A 15,314-nucleotide genomic window follows, 5' to 3' on the forward strand; every position below is an offset into this window, starting at 1 on the left:
GCTGTGGTTGCCGGAACTGTTAAAAATACAGTCGCAATGTGAATGATTTTTCAACATTTTATGGTAAACTGCCATATTTCTTTTTGTTTTGAAGTACTAACATCTACACAACTTTGTATAAATAAGAATAAATAAAAAATAGTATTTGTCTAATGTAAATCTAAGCTACATATTAGCTTAGTATTTCCCTTTTAAAGAGAACAAATGTAGTCAAAGGCTGCTAAACTTCTGTCTTTTGATCAACTATATCGCAATATCATTTGGTATTTTCATTTTCTTTTAAAATGTGTATATACCATACAAAGTATGAAGCTGAGCGGTTTGTTATTGTCATGTGACTCATGGGGCTTTCGTGGCATTCTGAAAAATTTAGATGTTTTCAACTTGGTACATAAGGAAAGTGCATGCCACTCGCGTGATGCATGCGTGTGGCTCTTAATATGCGTGTGCAAGCCACGTGCCTCCATTGGAAATAACAAAATTTGCGCTTGCAACAGACGCAATATGTGAACGGCCCTTTACATGTGTGTGAAATAGGCGTCAGTTGATAGCCTCAGCCATAGTTAATACAGTGTTCGTAAGAACTTTAAACTAGCGTACAGTTGGCATAACCTGTTGTTGAAGCAGTTTTTCTTCCATACAGCAACACTGTGTTAAAGCCTTTACAATTATTTAATCGTGATGAATTAAAGCGCAGTTAAGAGTGAAATTGGTTAATCGTTGCATCCCTATATGACCTACCCATATAAGTTACATTGCTTCTCTCTAATTCATAAACTCTCTCCTGTAGCCTTATGTGATATTAAAGTGTCCATTGGGGTGCACACTTCAGAATCTCGCCGGAAGTAGTAGGTCTTTACTGATCCAGGTACTTTACTGTTTTTAAAATATAAATTTAGACATACTACTGTGCTTGCAAACTTTTTTTACATGTAATATGTGATTTGGGACACACCGATTGTATTCCACATGGTAGCTAGGGTGTTTTTAAGGGGTTTGTATGGTATTCCAAAATAACACGCAGAGTATACATGCTATGTACTGCATTTACTGTTTATGTTCCAGAATAACTTTATAATAATGTAGTACACACATTTCTGCATTGGTGCAGAATAAGATGCATTTCAACTGCACTCTCCCCACCAATAATTAGATAACATTAGTACTAGTAATTAGATGGTAGTATATTGAATTTTGTCTGTCTTATATTTGTGTTTTAGTCTCCCTTACTCCAAAACAAACAACATGTAACTTAAAAATATTCACAACAGAAAAAAGGTATAAATAAAATGTTTATAGTGTTTATAAATGTTTTGTTATGGTAGAATGAATATATATAAATGACTGGTTAAAAGTTCCTTTTTTAAAAAGAATTAAAAAAGATGTAAAAAATATTCACAATGTATAATTTCAAATAAAAATCACTATTCTTCAAAGAGACCTAAAAAATAATGCATTAAAATTTCCACCAAAACCTTTTCTTGTTTTCTCCATCAATAGAAACAAACAGAAATGTTACTTTAGCAGCAAACAAGAATAATTTCCTAATAATTTTTTGACGCTGAAGGCTGGACCAATGATGCTATTTTCATCACAGGAGTAATTACAAAAAATAAAACATTAAAAATTGTTCTTTGATATAGTAATAATATTTCATAGCTATATCAAATAAATCCAGACTTGTTGAGCATAAACTTAAATCAAAATGATCTGAAATTTGATTGGTAGTTTAAACATTACCTATAATTCCTCTACCTTTTTCCCATTACTAATAGGCAAAGATGCATATAAACACAAAATTCAGTCTACAATCAAGACCAGACACTCAAAAGCTCCACATACAGTCTCATCAGTAATAAATAGTTCACCTTCATATAAATAATTTTAAAGACATCCTAAACACCACGAAGAGACAGCAGACTGTGGTTCAGACACGAGGCAAGTCTTTGGATCTCTCTCATCCCAAAAAGCTCCCTCCATTATTGTATTTAAGCAAACTCTCTCTCCCCCCGTGCGCTTGATTTAGCACACAGTGCATACCAATGAGTGCCCGCGGATATGTGCTATTACATGGAGCCCGGCTGTGGTTGTTATGCTGTCGCCAGGGGGGTGGAGTGTGTTAAAAATGTAAATCTTCCTCCGGGGGAGTTCTCTCTCTCTCTGTGTGTGAGTGTGTGTGTGTGTGTGAGATGGCTGCAGGAGGAAACTGTGTAGCGCCACCTGCTGGAAAGAGAAAGCGAGTGATTGAAAGCGAGTGTGTGGGTGTGACAGATGCAAAAGTGTGGCATTGAAGTGTTTACCAGTTAAATTAGGTCATATCACGAGGCAGGATTGAGAAGCAAAACAATAATACTCGTCTTTTAATTGGCTTGATGCTCCAGGCTTAAAGAATCGCTCTTCTTTTAACTTTTTTCCTTCTCTACCTTCCCCGAGTGACTTTTTAACACCAAACTTTGTCTCGTTTCAGCCAAGAAGTTCGGCGTGACGGAGGTGTCAATGGAGACGGTCACTCTCATTTCTCACGCTACTCAGTCTAGGCTGCGCTCCATGCTGGAGAAAGTGTCGGCCGTTGCGCAACACCGAGCCGATTCATGTAAAGTAAGAACCAATACCTGAACACCACACACTCCAGTACTTCAAAGAGAATCCACAGACTGAGTTTCACCACCGAGCACTTCTCATTATACGTCCTTCATGCCGGAAATGTAACTGGTAATAGTAACCTTAACCTGACTTCTGATCACTGGAGATACATTAGTAAAAGTTAAGTCTACTACTAATAGAAGACTTGTATTGGACAGCACGCTAAACTGCACTAACTAAACCATCCTAATTGGTTATAGATTAGTTTTATACCTCTAAAGTCATTATATGCTTTTTTATTATTTAGTGATCACTTGATTAAAGATTAGTTTTGGTGTTGGAAAAAATGATTCATATTAATTTAAATTGATTTGTATATGTATATATTTTAAATACGTATACAGCTGATTAAAGGAAATTTGATGCAGTAATATGTTGTGATAGTATTGCATTATTGTGTCTTAAACACAATATACAAACACTTAAACATTTATTTATATACCAAAAAAAACTTGTCAGGCACATTTAGAGCAAGAATTGTTTTGATGGCATTTTATAAAACTTATATTTAACTCTTGGGAACTGTTGAGGATGTTTTCATTCCCTCTGGGGTGATTTTGGAGTCCCAATTTTGAGCCATAACCTTTTTTTAAACAGGTTTATCTAAAGGGTTAATGCTGCCAACTGACAGTTAACAGTAAAAATTACCATTTTTACCTCTTCCCAAAAGGGAAAACCACCAACAATCAAGAATGCATGATTATTTGGTGTCATTGCTTTGCAATCAAAGAACGGTTGTTATAATGTAAGTTATTAAGACAAAAACAGCCCCAAGACAACAAAAAGGAAAAAAAATTAACAATACACAAAGGTTAAAGATCACAATGCAGCCACACGATTCCAATTATTGTCATTTAAAATCTGTGAACTGTACCATTGTCCCTCAAACCACTAGGTTATATATATGAAAAAGATTCACAAACATTATTCATAAACATATTGTAAACATATTTCACCCATATTTTAGTGCTTTATTTACAGCACAATTATGTACATAATTGGTACATTTGTCAGGCATATTTAGAGCAAGAATTGTTTTGATGACATTTTATAAACTCATATTTAACACCAGAGGACTGTTGGGGAGGTTTTCATTCACTCTGGGGTGATTTTTGAGTCCCAATTTGCCAATTCAAATTCAAATGAACATTCATAAATCTTATTATTCAGGCATATACTAACAGTTAATTTGTATGTTAATAAATGCTTTATTAAGTCAACTTCATCCAGTTTTGTGACCTAAAGTGAGGACTATATATGAATTATAAATCTCTATAAATGACAATTAAAGGCTCAGTTTATTAGTTTCTATTCATTTGAAGGTACAGAAATTAAACCGTATCAAATGAAAAATAAATCTTTGCAATCTTATGTTGTCTTATTATTTTTCAGGTTTTTTTTATTTTTTAATAAATTTGCAACAATTACATTTTTTTCACATTTTATTATTGTGTGTATTGTGTGTAGAATTTTGAGGGAATAAATTAATTGAGTCTATTTTGGAATAAGGCTGTAACATAAAAAAATGGAAAAAGTGAAGCGCTATGAATACTTTCAAGATGCACTGTAATTACAGTTAATGTGTCAAACTGAGTCGGGCTCAGGCACAAGGTGTTCGGTTAGGGTCAGCTTTAATTTTTTGGCTCGATCTAAGCTCTAAAGCCATGACACTATATTAATATGTAGTCTTGATTGTTAGTAGTTTTCCATCTTGGGAGGAGGTAAAATTAGCAATTAAGCTTAGTTTCTGTCTTTTATGTTAAGTGTAGTTTGTGTGTGTGAGTGCAAGAGAAATATTTGCACACTTATATTGATATGTCTAAGACAATCAAAATAAGCACCTCTGCTTTCAGGAAAAAGTAGACACAGAAAGTGTAATTATCTATGCACACTATAATTTGCTGTTTTTTCTCATGTAAATCAATATAAAAGCAAGAACCTTTTTTAAACGGGTCCATCTAAGGGTTAATGCTGCCAACTGACGATCAACAGTAAAAATGACAACTTGTGCCTCTTTCCAAGAGTGAAAACTACAAACATTCAAGAATGTATGATTATATGGTGTTATGGTTTTGCAATCCTAATATGTCGTTATAATGGAAGTCAATGGGGCAAAACAGCACCAACACCAACAGAAGGGTAGTAAATTTACACATTAGACAAGGGTTGAAGATCACAATGCAGCCACAACAACTCTAATTATTTCATTTAAATTTGTGTTGTTTACTATTATCCTTCAAATAAATACTGTATATGAGAAAGATACAATGAAATGTTATTTCACCCATGTTTTAATGTTTTATTTACGTCACAATTATTTGATGCTTTATATGTATATAAAAGGTCTCATCTTTGACCAATATACAGATATTAAAATTTTTTTAATATCATAACACAACTTGTTGAATAAAATTTAAATTACCTTACTGGTTGGTGAACTTTTAAAGTAATTTCACAACTTTTATGTTAATTACTGTGTTTTTTCACCCTTTTTTAAAATAAAAAATCTAATTTTGTCCTTGAATTTCTTTGTTATATTGATTTATTTTATCGTTAGCATAATTTAAATGATAATTTATTAATTGCCTAAAGCATTAGAATCCCTGAATGTAATGGTTGCAGAATGTGTTCTTTATGGGTGCTGTGTGGTGAAAAACAGTAGCTAAGTAAATAAATGTTTCTCAGCTTTTACTTTTACTGCCTTCAAGTCATGTCCAAATGATTGTATTTATGAGATGAGCACACAGCAGCACCGCCGAAATGTTGTGTTTACCTGTGGGACACACAGGATTTGTGGTAAGCATGGACTTTCAGATGTCAATCTCAAAGCAAATTCCGAAAGCAGGTGTATGTTGTTAGTATATTACTGCATAGATAAGCTTTTTTTCCCTTGTAATCATGAGGAAAGATGAAGATCTAAAGTAGTAATATATTTGGGTATAGAATCTCGCAGACTGTGATTAGTCAGCTTGGGTAGCAGTGACTAGTGTGGGGGGCCAAGAGCTGCATGTCTGTTGGAGCTGGTGTTTAACAAAGGTCAAATCCCTAAGTTTCAGATGGTTTTGTGTATGGTTTTGTGTTTTCTTCATGATTAAAGTTGATGCACATCTGCCAGGTCAAGCCTCTGAATGAGCGATTTTTAATTTCTTGTAAAATAAAGTAGCAATTTAGGTATTCCCAGTGTAAACAAAACACCCACAAAAAAAAACTTAACACAGAGGAACATAGAAACCTCACTGCCAGCTAGCGTTTTGGAAGTGTTGTTTTCAGAGGCTACATCATCATGTTGTTGGCTACATCATTGATGTGTAGATGTAGTTTTAATCTCTTTTATGCTATGTACCAAGTGTATCTGTCTGCGGACTGCAAGAGAGGGGCATAACATGAAGGGGGTGTAGCTTGTAGTAAGTTAGAGGGATAACTTGCAGTTATCGAGATCCCATTGAACCATGGAGATGTCACGACGAGATGTTGTTGCAAGATGGCGGAATACTTAACAGAGAACATTTTCTTCAAATGTTTTCATCGTTTTTACTAAATTTATCCACAACTTATTCATTTGATATAATATTATAATCATTCATTTAGCAACTCCACCCTTCAATTCGCTGACTTCTTTATCTGTTTTTTCTTGACAGTTACTCTACTTGGTGTCACCCCCTGCGGTTGCAAATAAGAGTACAATGGGGAGAGTGTCATGTATAAAAATTCTTCACATCTCAGGACTGTAGGTTAAAAAATGTGATGGTTGGGTTAAAGGAAAAGGCATAGAAGACAATAACTGTGATGGTTGAGTTTTGGGTTGGAGAGGGTGTAGACATTAATAACTGTGAGGGTTGGGTTTAGGGTTGGGGAAGGTGTAGACGTTAATAACTGATGTTGAGTTTAGGGTTGGGGAAGGTGTAGACGTTAATAACTGATGGTTGGGTTTAGGGTTGGAGAAGGTGTAGACGTTAATATCTGTGATGGTTGGGTTTAGGGTTGTGATAGGTGTAGACATTAATAACTGTGATGTTTGGGTTTAGGGATGGGAAGGGTGTAGACATTAATAACTGTGATGGTTTAGTTTAGGGTTGGAGAAGGTGTACACGTTAACTATGATGGTTGGGTTTGGGGTTGGGGTAAGTGTAGATGTTAACAACTGTGATGGTTGGGGTAGGTGTAGGTGTAGACATTAATAACTGTGATGGTTGGGGTAGGTGTAAGTGTAGATGTTAATAACTGTGATGGTTGAGTTTAGGTTTGTGATAAGTGTAGATGTTAATAACTGATGGGTACAGCACCATCTTACCAACAACATAGTTTTGACATGTGGGTCTCCATAACTTCAAGTTACTCTTCAACTATAAGTTGCGTCCCTTCATGTTGCAGTCTGCAGACAGACACGACTCATGGAGCACTAGCACCAAATTACTACCTGCAGTTCATTTAATGGCCTCAAGTCACTATAACAAGGGTTTCACATTTCTACACATCCACTTTAAAGATGCATGTTCCAATTAGTTTAAATGTGTGTAAAATTATTTGTGTTTATTGTAAGTTTATTAAGAATGTGTTGTATTATTCATTTTTTGTCATATCTACAATTTTCCCAGATTTGTTGCCCTTGTTATTACAAAAAAACAAAACAAATGCAATGCTGCTTGAGGGAGGGAAAAAAAAAACTTAAGACTTTTGCTCTTCACTAAGTAGAAAACGAGAATACGGTGTCATGTTGCGATTTGTCCCATTCTGATTTTGAAACAAACTGTTGAAAATGAGCAACCAGCTCGGCTGTATGAAGTCAGCCTGTTGACATCAGCAAAAAAACAAGCCAAACTTGAATGAAGACGGGGAAAAGTTGGCCCTGCGAGTCAGGCAAAAGAGAGCATGCGAGGAGAGATGAGAAGAGCAGTGCCGTTCCTGCCGCTAATAGGCTATAGCCTCAGAAGTGTGTGAAAATGCGTGTGTGTGTCGCTCTGCTTTGGTCCTTGCGCAGCTCCTTTACCTGAACCATCGCAGGGAAAAGAGTCAGGGTTGCCTTGCAGAAACACTGCAAAACGCACAATTATCCCATTAGCTCTGGGTGACCTACTAACTTCACTTTCATTTACGTACGAAAGAGGGGGGAAAAAAAAGAGTAAAACTTTAGGCGAGCTGAGGGAAAAGTTAGTTTGTGGAGGTGATGAACTTGTTGATGAGGAGTTGTTGTTTAGTTTCCTCAGGATGAGGAGCGATACAACCACAATTTTAAATAAGTGATGTATCGCAATGTAATGATGTACAATATGAATAACGGATAATATTAGTGCTGTCAAAAGATTAATTGTGATTAATTGCATCCAAAATGAAAGTTTGGATTTTTATATTTTATTTATATGTAAAAAAACACATGCATGTATATACACCCATTAGCCTACAAATGTAATTTTGTTTGTTAAGCGCAAAGATTTGTTTCAAAACTATTTCTAAATTCAGTTCTTATTTCCAGCTAACAAATAAATGAGTAATAATTACGAATAAGTGTTATATCCAGACACTCGTTCAATTCTTATGCCCTATATGGTCCAAAACCCAACAGGTAGACACATCTAAGCTTGATTTTATTAAAGAAATTATATTTGCATTACAATATATATATGCATATAATAAATGATAATAATAACATTATACAAAAGCTAATTTTAATGAGTAAACTGAAAAAAGCCGCCCGAGACAAAGAAGGCATGGATACAGGGGTTTTTATATTTATATAGAAAATAATAATTTTTGTAATATTTTAATCCTTTAATTCTTTTACATTTGTAAAGATATTTGCATATAGTTGCACACAACTAACGTGCTCTGCGCTGGACTTTAGACCAGCTTTTTGCTGGTTAATTGTGCAGTCTATATTAGTTAATATTGCGTTTATACAACAGTTCGACAGCACAATCTTGTACATAAGAAAGAAAATTAAGCACAGAGAGTCTAAAACTCTTTTGTATTAGGAACTACTTTCACCATTCATTCACATCTGCAGCTGATGTCAAAACAGCAGAAGCTGTTACTAATTCATGAATGTTACATAAGAGCTAGTGTTTGAATGATTTTCTGTCTAAAGTGATGACAAAGCAGCTGATTTTGTTCACTTTAAGATTATAATGAACGTGACATGAAATGCCATCCATCTAGAGATATCTTCATACAGTGTTACAGTCTACAGTATAAATAACCCCAAAAATAACAACGAAGCCACTAGTGTTACCAGACTGCTGTTGTGTTTGCGATAAGGAAAAATGCGAAACACGTGCGGACTTTGCTTATTTCAATCTGCCAACACACATTCCTGATATGCGAGCAAATCGGTATAAAGACAGCAGTACAACACACAAAAAGAGAGATCATCTAACCTGCTAACATGTCTCTAAAAACCCTGGTGTGTGGGGTGGGGGGTGTTCGGGGTTGAGGTTGAGAAAAGGATACAGTGGGTTTTGGGCGGCCGCTTTGATCGGGTACTTTACCAAAGTTGGCAACCCGGGGGTGTTTAGTTTACAGATTGTACCAAGGAGGGGGTTGGGTGAAATTACGGGAGTTTTTTTAGAAAGAAATAAAAACGGGATGTTTGCGGGAAACTAGTCTGAAATACGGGATACTCACATGAATAGCGGAAGTGTTGGCAGGTGTGCTTACCAGATTAATATTGATTTAATCTGCTATAGTTAGAAAAAATTTGGCTGTTACATCTTCTAACGCAGGGGTGTCAAACTCAATTCCTGGAGGGCCGAAGCCCTGCACAGTTTAGTTCCAACCCTGCTCCAACACACTTACCTGTAGGTTTCAAACAAGCCTGAAGGTTAGTTAGTTTAGCCAGTTAGTTTGATCAGGTGTGTTTAATTAGGGTTGGAACTAAACTGTGCAGAGCTGCGGCCCTTTTGTAACGGAGTTTGACACCTGTGTTCTAACGTAAGGGCTTATTATGCAGTTCTGTCGCCATCTTGTGGATAGAATGTCAACTGTCGCCGACGAGCTGTCTCTCAAAAATTGTAAATATTTTAAAATAGGCACTATTCTTGCAAATAAGCTGCATAGTTGCAATGTAAACAACTACAAGTACATTTGGTTGTCTAACAGCAGTAATATTTGTCAAACTGTAATGTCTGCTTGTTCCTTGCTGTATTTGGGCACAGTAATACACTAATGGTAAAGAGGCTGTAAAAATGCTGATATTACTTAAATATATCACGGCTATCAGCCAATCAGATTTGAGATCCAGACAGAACTGTTGTATAAATATGTATAACAGACACACATTTATTATGTCAAAACAAGCTTTTATTTTGGATGCAATTAATCGTGAATAATCTTTTCCAGCTCTAGTAAATACATTATTGTATATTTATGTGGTGTTTTTTATTTATATGTTTGTTATAAATATACACTGTACAGACACATATGTTCACAGACATGTAGATGTTAACTTGTCAATGTTTACTTTAATATTTGGTTGACAGCACAATATCGCATATCAAAATGATGTTTAATCTATTATATATTATATTATTTTATATTTTAAAATACCAATGAAACACTCAAGGTCAACTGTTTTAGATTCTGCAAATGTCTTCATGCATTAGAATGCACTGCGTTATTTATAAGAAATGTGAACATTGAAATGAGTATTTAAATACCAATGAAATGCTCAACTAAAATCAATTTAGATTTGTCAGTTTAAAGTCATATCAGTTTTTTTGTATCTTTACTTTGAAATTTTGCTATCATGCGCTCTTGACATTATATGTAGTTCTCAACCTATTGCTGTATTGTTATGCCTTCCTTTTTTATTATGATTTTCTTTTAATTATTTAGTTGGTCTTAAAAGTGTTAAAGTCTTAAATGTAGTCTCATAAAACATGCAGAAACCCTGGTGAAAGTTTTTTGTTTGCGTGAAAAGTTAGTGAATGTGCTGAACTTATTGCAATGTTGTGTCTCCTCAGGATGAAGATCTGTATGAGCAGACGTCAGATGTTCGGACCCAACTGAAGTTCTTTGAGCAGCTGGAGAAGATCGAGAAGCAGAGGAAAGATGACGAGGAACGGGAGCTGCTAATGAAAGCCGCAAAAGTAGGTTTAAACGATACGGGAGTGGCCCTTGGCGCCAGTCTCTGTCCATCCAGCGAACACGGGCACGTGTTGGACGGCGTTTAAAAGAAAACCGGTTGTGCTTTTAAGCCTCGGAGAGAAAAGGCAGTGTTATTAAGACACAAGATTGCACTGTGCAGCTTCATACTGTAGCAAATTGCAGTAATGGCAAAGCCAGAGGGATTTCTGCAGTCTCAAGTTGATTTGATTGTACTTTTGCCTGGACCGAAGTACATCAGGGGAAAGGGAATGAGTCTTCTGTTAGGGAGCGGAGAGAGGATGTTTTAAATTTGCCTCCAAGTTGCTTTCTTTCTAAGGAAGTGACACAATCTCACTCACAGAGTTTGTTGAGAGGAAGAAATCACGTTATATGTAATGGATGAAGCTTAAGGCGCCACTACCTTTACCTTTTTGGCGCCAATCAAAGTGAACACTGCTTATAAATTAATCAAGGCTATATGGCTTCAAATTGCTATGTAGGCAGACATGAGGATTACAGGCGCTTTCTAGGTATTAAACAAGTGGAGGGTTTTTGGATGGACTTGCGGGGTGGTTTTTGAAATTGAATTTGTAGTTTTATAAACATTGGTAGGCAATGATAGTAAAATGCTGGTTTTAATTAGGTTTTCAAATGCTTAAAATTCTATAATTTAAATAAGCAAATGCTAAAAAGGATCAAATTTATGTCTTAATGTTTTTATAAACACCCCAAAGAGTATTAAAATATCTATAAAACTGAAATCTAACACTGAAATTGTTATATTTTAAAAAACTACAACTGTTATGCTGTGTCTGGTATTATTATTATAATGTGCAGTACGTAAAATATATGTACACTAAAAAATTCTAAAATAATTTATTAACGAAGTCATCTGGAATGGCAAAGAAAGCATTGCAGGACTCCCAGAGTTCATTAGAATTCTTTGGAGACATGTTCAATGCCTCCTCTGTCTTACCTTAGACATGCTCAATAATGTTTATGTTTGGTGACTGGGCTGGCCAATCCTGGAGCAGCTTGACCTTCTTTGCTTTTAGAAACTTTGACATGGAGACTGAAGTATGAGAAGGAGCGCTATCCTGCTGAAGAATTCGTATTTGTCTTACAACTGAGATCAATGACGAGACTTATGTCAGATAGTGTAGTGAAATCTAATATTAACCGATACAAATAATATTAAATAAAAAAGTGCTACAAAATGATACAAAATTAATACAATATATGACTATATATGAAAGGTGTCACCAGAAAGAACTTTAAATTTATAAAATTTTCCATATCAAATTTAAATTTTATATACATTTTTAATGAATTGTATTTATTTATATTTATGTGAATCATCTCTTATTGAAATATAAAGTTGCTCTTATCATGTACATTTCTGTGTATTGATCTTACCATGAAATGGCTACAAGTTGCTGATAAAATCTACATTTCAAATGTACAAAATGAAAAATGGATATTTGTTATGGAGTTTCTTTAAAGTTTTTAAAAGCATTTAAAAGTCTGCTTCAGTTGTTTTCAATCATTACAATAAATTTGAGTGTTTGCAGTGGTAACTAACCTAAATGGAATAAAGCTTAATACAATTAAATATTGAAAATTGTTTAATGCCATTAATTACTTTAATAATTAATTGCATTTTTTTAATTCCAGAATATAATCTATTAATTAGAAATGATCTGATTATCAAGTCTAATTTAGGGTTAGACAGTAAATTGTTCCTTAATAATCAGTAAGGAGGAGCGACAAGCCTTAATATTAATAAAATGTTAAAGATTTGCAAATACTGTTTAAAGTCCATCCTGTTATTATCTATAAAATAGGCTTAATTTATGTAAACTGTTTAAATTAATAGCACACAATTCAGAAGCCAGTGCACTCAACATATCTAGATGCTAGCAGTGTAACTCATGTCTTTCCACTGGAATAAGTTAACCAATCCTATTCAATCCCACCCTAGTGTTATTTCATATCACTCACCCACCAGTTCATAACCATTTCATTTGTGACACTGGCGACGCTTGAGATTCACATATAGATTCCAGAGTGCCAGAAAACGGCTAATAGCAACTTCCCATCATGCACTGCTCCCCCTTGAAGTTTCACATCCTTAAGATACAGTGCGGGTGTGACGATTCCCCACAGGAGAAGGACAAGGCAGCATGAAAGCCGAGGTAATTAGTCGTCTTAAACGACAAACGCAGATGATGACGCTGGCGATGTCCCGCACTCCCAGTGCAGCGCCGGTCCCATTCTAATTAATGCAGGCGGATAATTGAGACGTCAGCCAGGAGATTATTGTTCTTATGTTTTGTTGTTCCTGGTCTCATATAAATATGTGCTTGGCAATAGAGTTGACCTATTTACATCCACATCGCTGTATAGCAGTTGTTTATCATCAAGGTGGAATATTAGACAGTCACAGGTTCTGGTTGCAGAAGTTAATGTGTTCTTAATATTCAGCCAGTGTATACACAAAGCAAAGAAAGAAGTCATTTAAATGAATAAATGACAAAAAAAGTATAGGCTAAAGACAAAAGTATTGTCATCGATCCCAGTTGTAAGAGCAAAAAATATTAACTTGACTTCTTGTTGATTATTTGGAAAAGTGGCAGAAGGTAGATTTTTTCGATGAATCATCTGTTGAAATGCACACCAATCATCACATATACTGCAGAAGACCTATTAGAACCCGCTGGACCCAAGATTCTCACATAAAACAGTCAAGTTTGATGAAGAATAAATCAGGGTTTGGGGGTACATTCAGTATGGGGGCCTACGAGAGATCTTCAGAGTGGATTGCAACATCAACAGCCTGAGTTATCAATACATTTGAGCGCTGCACATTACATTACAAACCACAGGAGAGGGCAAATTCTTCAGCAGGATAGCGCTCCTTCTTAAACTTCAGCCTCCACATCACAGTTCCTACAAGCAAAGAAGGTCAAGGTGCTCAAGGATTGGCCAGCCCAGTCACCAACATTATTGAGCATGTCTGGGGTAAGATGGAGGAGGCATTGAAGTTAAGTCAAAGAATCTTGATGAACTCTGGGAGTCCTGCAAGAACGCTTTCTTTGCCATTTCAGATTTTTTTAATAGGTTATTAATAAGACTTTATTAATAAGTTATTGGAGTCATTGCAAAGATGTATGGATGCAGTCCTCCAAGCTCATGGGAGTCATACATAATATTAATTATTTTTCCACTGCAGCATGACTTTATATTTTATACTGTACATTAGATCTGTTAAGTGACGAGACTTTTGTCTAAGTGAAGTCAGACCTTATTGTCCTAATTAAATAATTAAAAATCAAGGCATGATCTTATTTTATTTTTGTAAAATAAGCATAATCTAGAGGCCTTTGCCTTTCATATAAGCCACTTCTGATAGCAAATGATCAACCAGAAGTCAAGTTATTATTTATTGTTCCTAAACCATGGATTGGCGACAATACTTTTGTCAGCCATATTAAATATGAGGTGTAAAATATTTAAATATGTATTTAGAATGCTAATTGTAAAAGTTTGCTTTTCAAGAATATATTTATGTAAATTAGTTTTTATATAATAATAATTTAAAATCTGACAAATTTGAAATTGTAAAAATATAAAATAAAACTATATAAACCATAAGATAAATTATACAAATATTCATAAATTGTCAAATATCTAAATTGTAGCAATGTTTTGAGAAAAAATTTAACTACAAAAAAATATATATTTATAACAAAGAATGAAAACGAACTGTAAAATATCAAAAACAAAAAGAAAAATATATAACTATTAACACTTCATACTAAATCCAGGTTTAGATGCTACATTTGCATTAAGGGCCTGCTCGCACTATGCTATTCAAACCGTGCCCTGCCCCGTTTCCCAGATTGTTTGAGAAGTGTGAGAGCTCTGGATCGGGCACTTGGCCGACCCTGGCCCCGTTGAAAGAGGTGTGCCAGAGTGTGGTTCACTTGGGCTTTGGTGCGGCACGCTTATAGTGTGACTGCAATGCGCACCAGAGCCCGAAACTGAAGAAGAGACGTGAGTTTTAGGGGACTGTTTCATATGGATTTATTAATCATTCTTCCTGTTCAATGAACACAAACTGTTGTAGATTATTAAAGATGCAAACCCCTCACTGCATGACAGCTGCACCTTCAGCAAACCTCCTAATTCCTGCTGCACGGGGACTTTATGGTTGTTTATGAGCGTCAAAAGTGGCTGATCTGTTCGGCAAAATATTTGACTGTGTTTCACTGCATCCCAAACGACTTAAACAATATAACTAAAGAAATCTCCACTGTGCTAAGCGAGATCGTTTACTGAACAGCGGATCATCGATGACGTAAGCATGCCCAGGTCCGAATGTGTAATGTGAGTGCAGGCCGTCGGGGGAGACGGGTGGGGGGACGGGTGGGGGGACAAGTGTGCTTTGGCCCGGTTCAGGGCAGCTGTACGTAGTGTGAGTACTCCCTAAAAGGTATTGTAACAGTAACATATAATATGAAAAGGTGTTAAGATTAACTTAGTGCTTTCAAAGAAACTCTTGTGTCAGACGGTCATCATCAAGATCAATT

At 35.4% G+C, this 15,314-nt stretch overlaps 1 protein-coding gene across 3 annotated transcripts in view; it reads left to right on the plus strand.

Moving 5' to 3' along the window:
• Positions 1-15,314, plus strand: part of si:dkey-219c3.2 — an 84,707-nt gene that overhangs the window by 22,912 nt on the left and 46,481 nt on the right. For all 3 annotated transcript variants that reach the window (XR_015526473.1, XM_087312257.1, XM_087312258.1), the window contains exons 10-11: positions 2,468-2,598; positions 10,599-10,724. Coding sequence is in view for 2 of the 3 variants with exons in the window: in XM_087312257.1 (XP_087168383.1) it covers positions 2,468-2,598; positions 10,599-10,724 (257 nt within the window). In the remaining variant the exon portion in view is untranslated. The remainder of the gene's footprint in view (positions 1-2,467; positions 2,599-10,598; positions 10,725-15,314) is intronic.

The sequence above is a fragment of the Danio rerio genome, chromosome 25 (genome assembly GCF_052040795.2).
Source record: "Danio rerio strain M-AB ecotype USA chromosome 25, GRCz13ab, whole genome shotgun sequence".
NCBI lineage: Eukaryota > Metazoa > Chordata > Actinopteri > Cypriniformes > Danionidae > Danio > Danio rerio.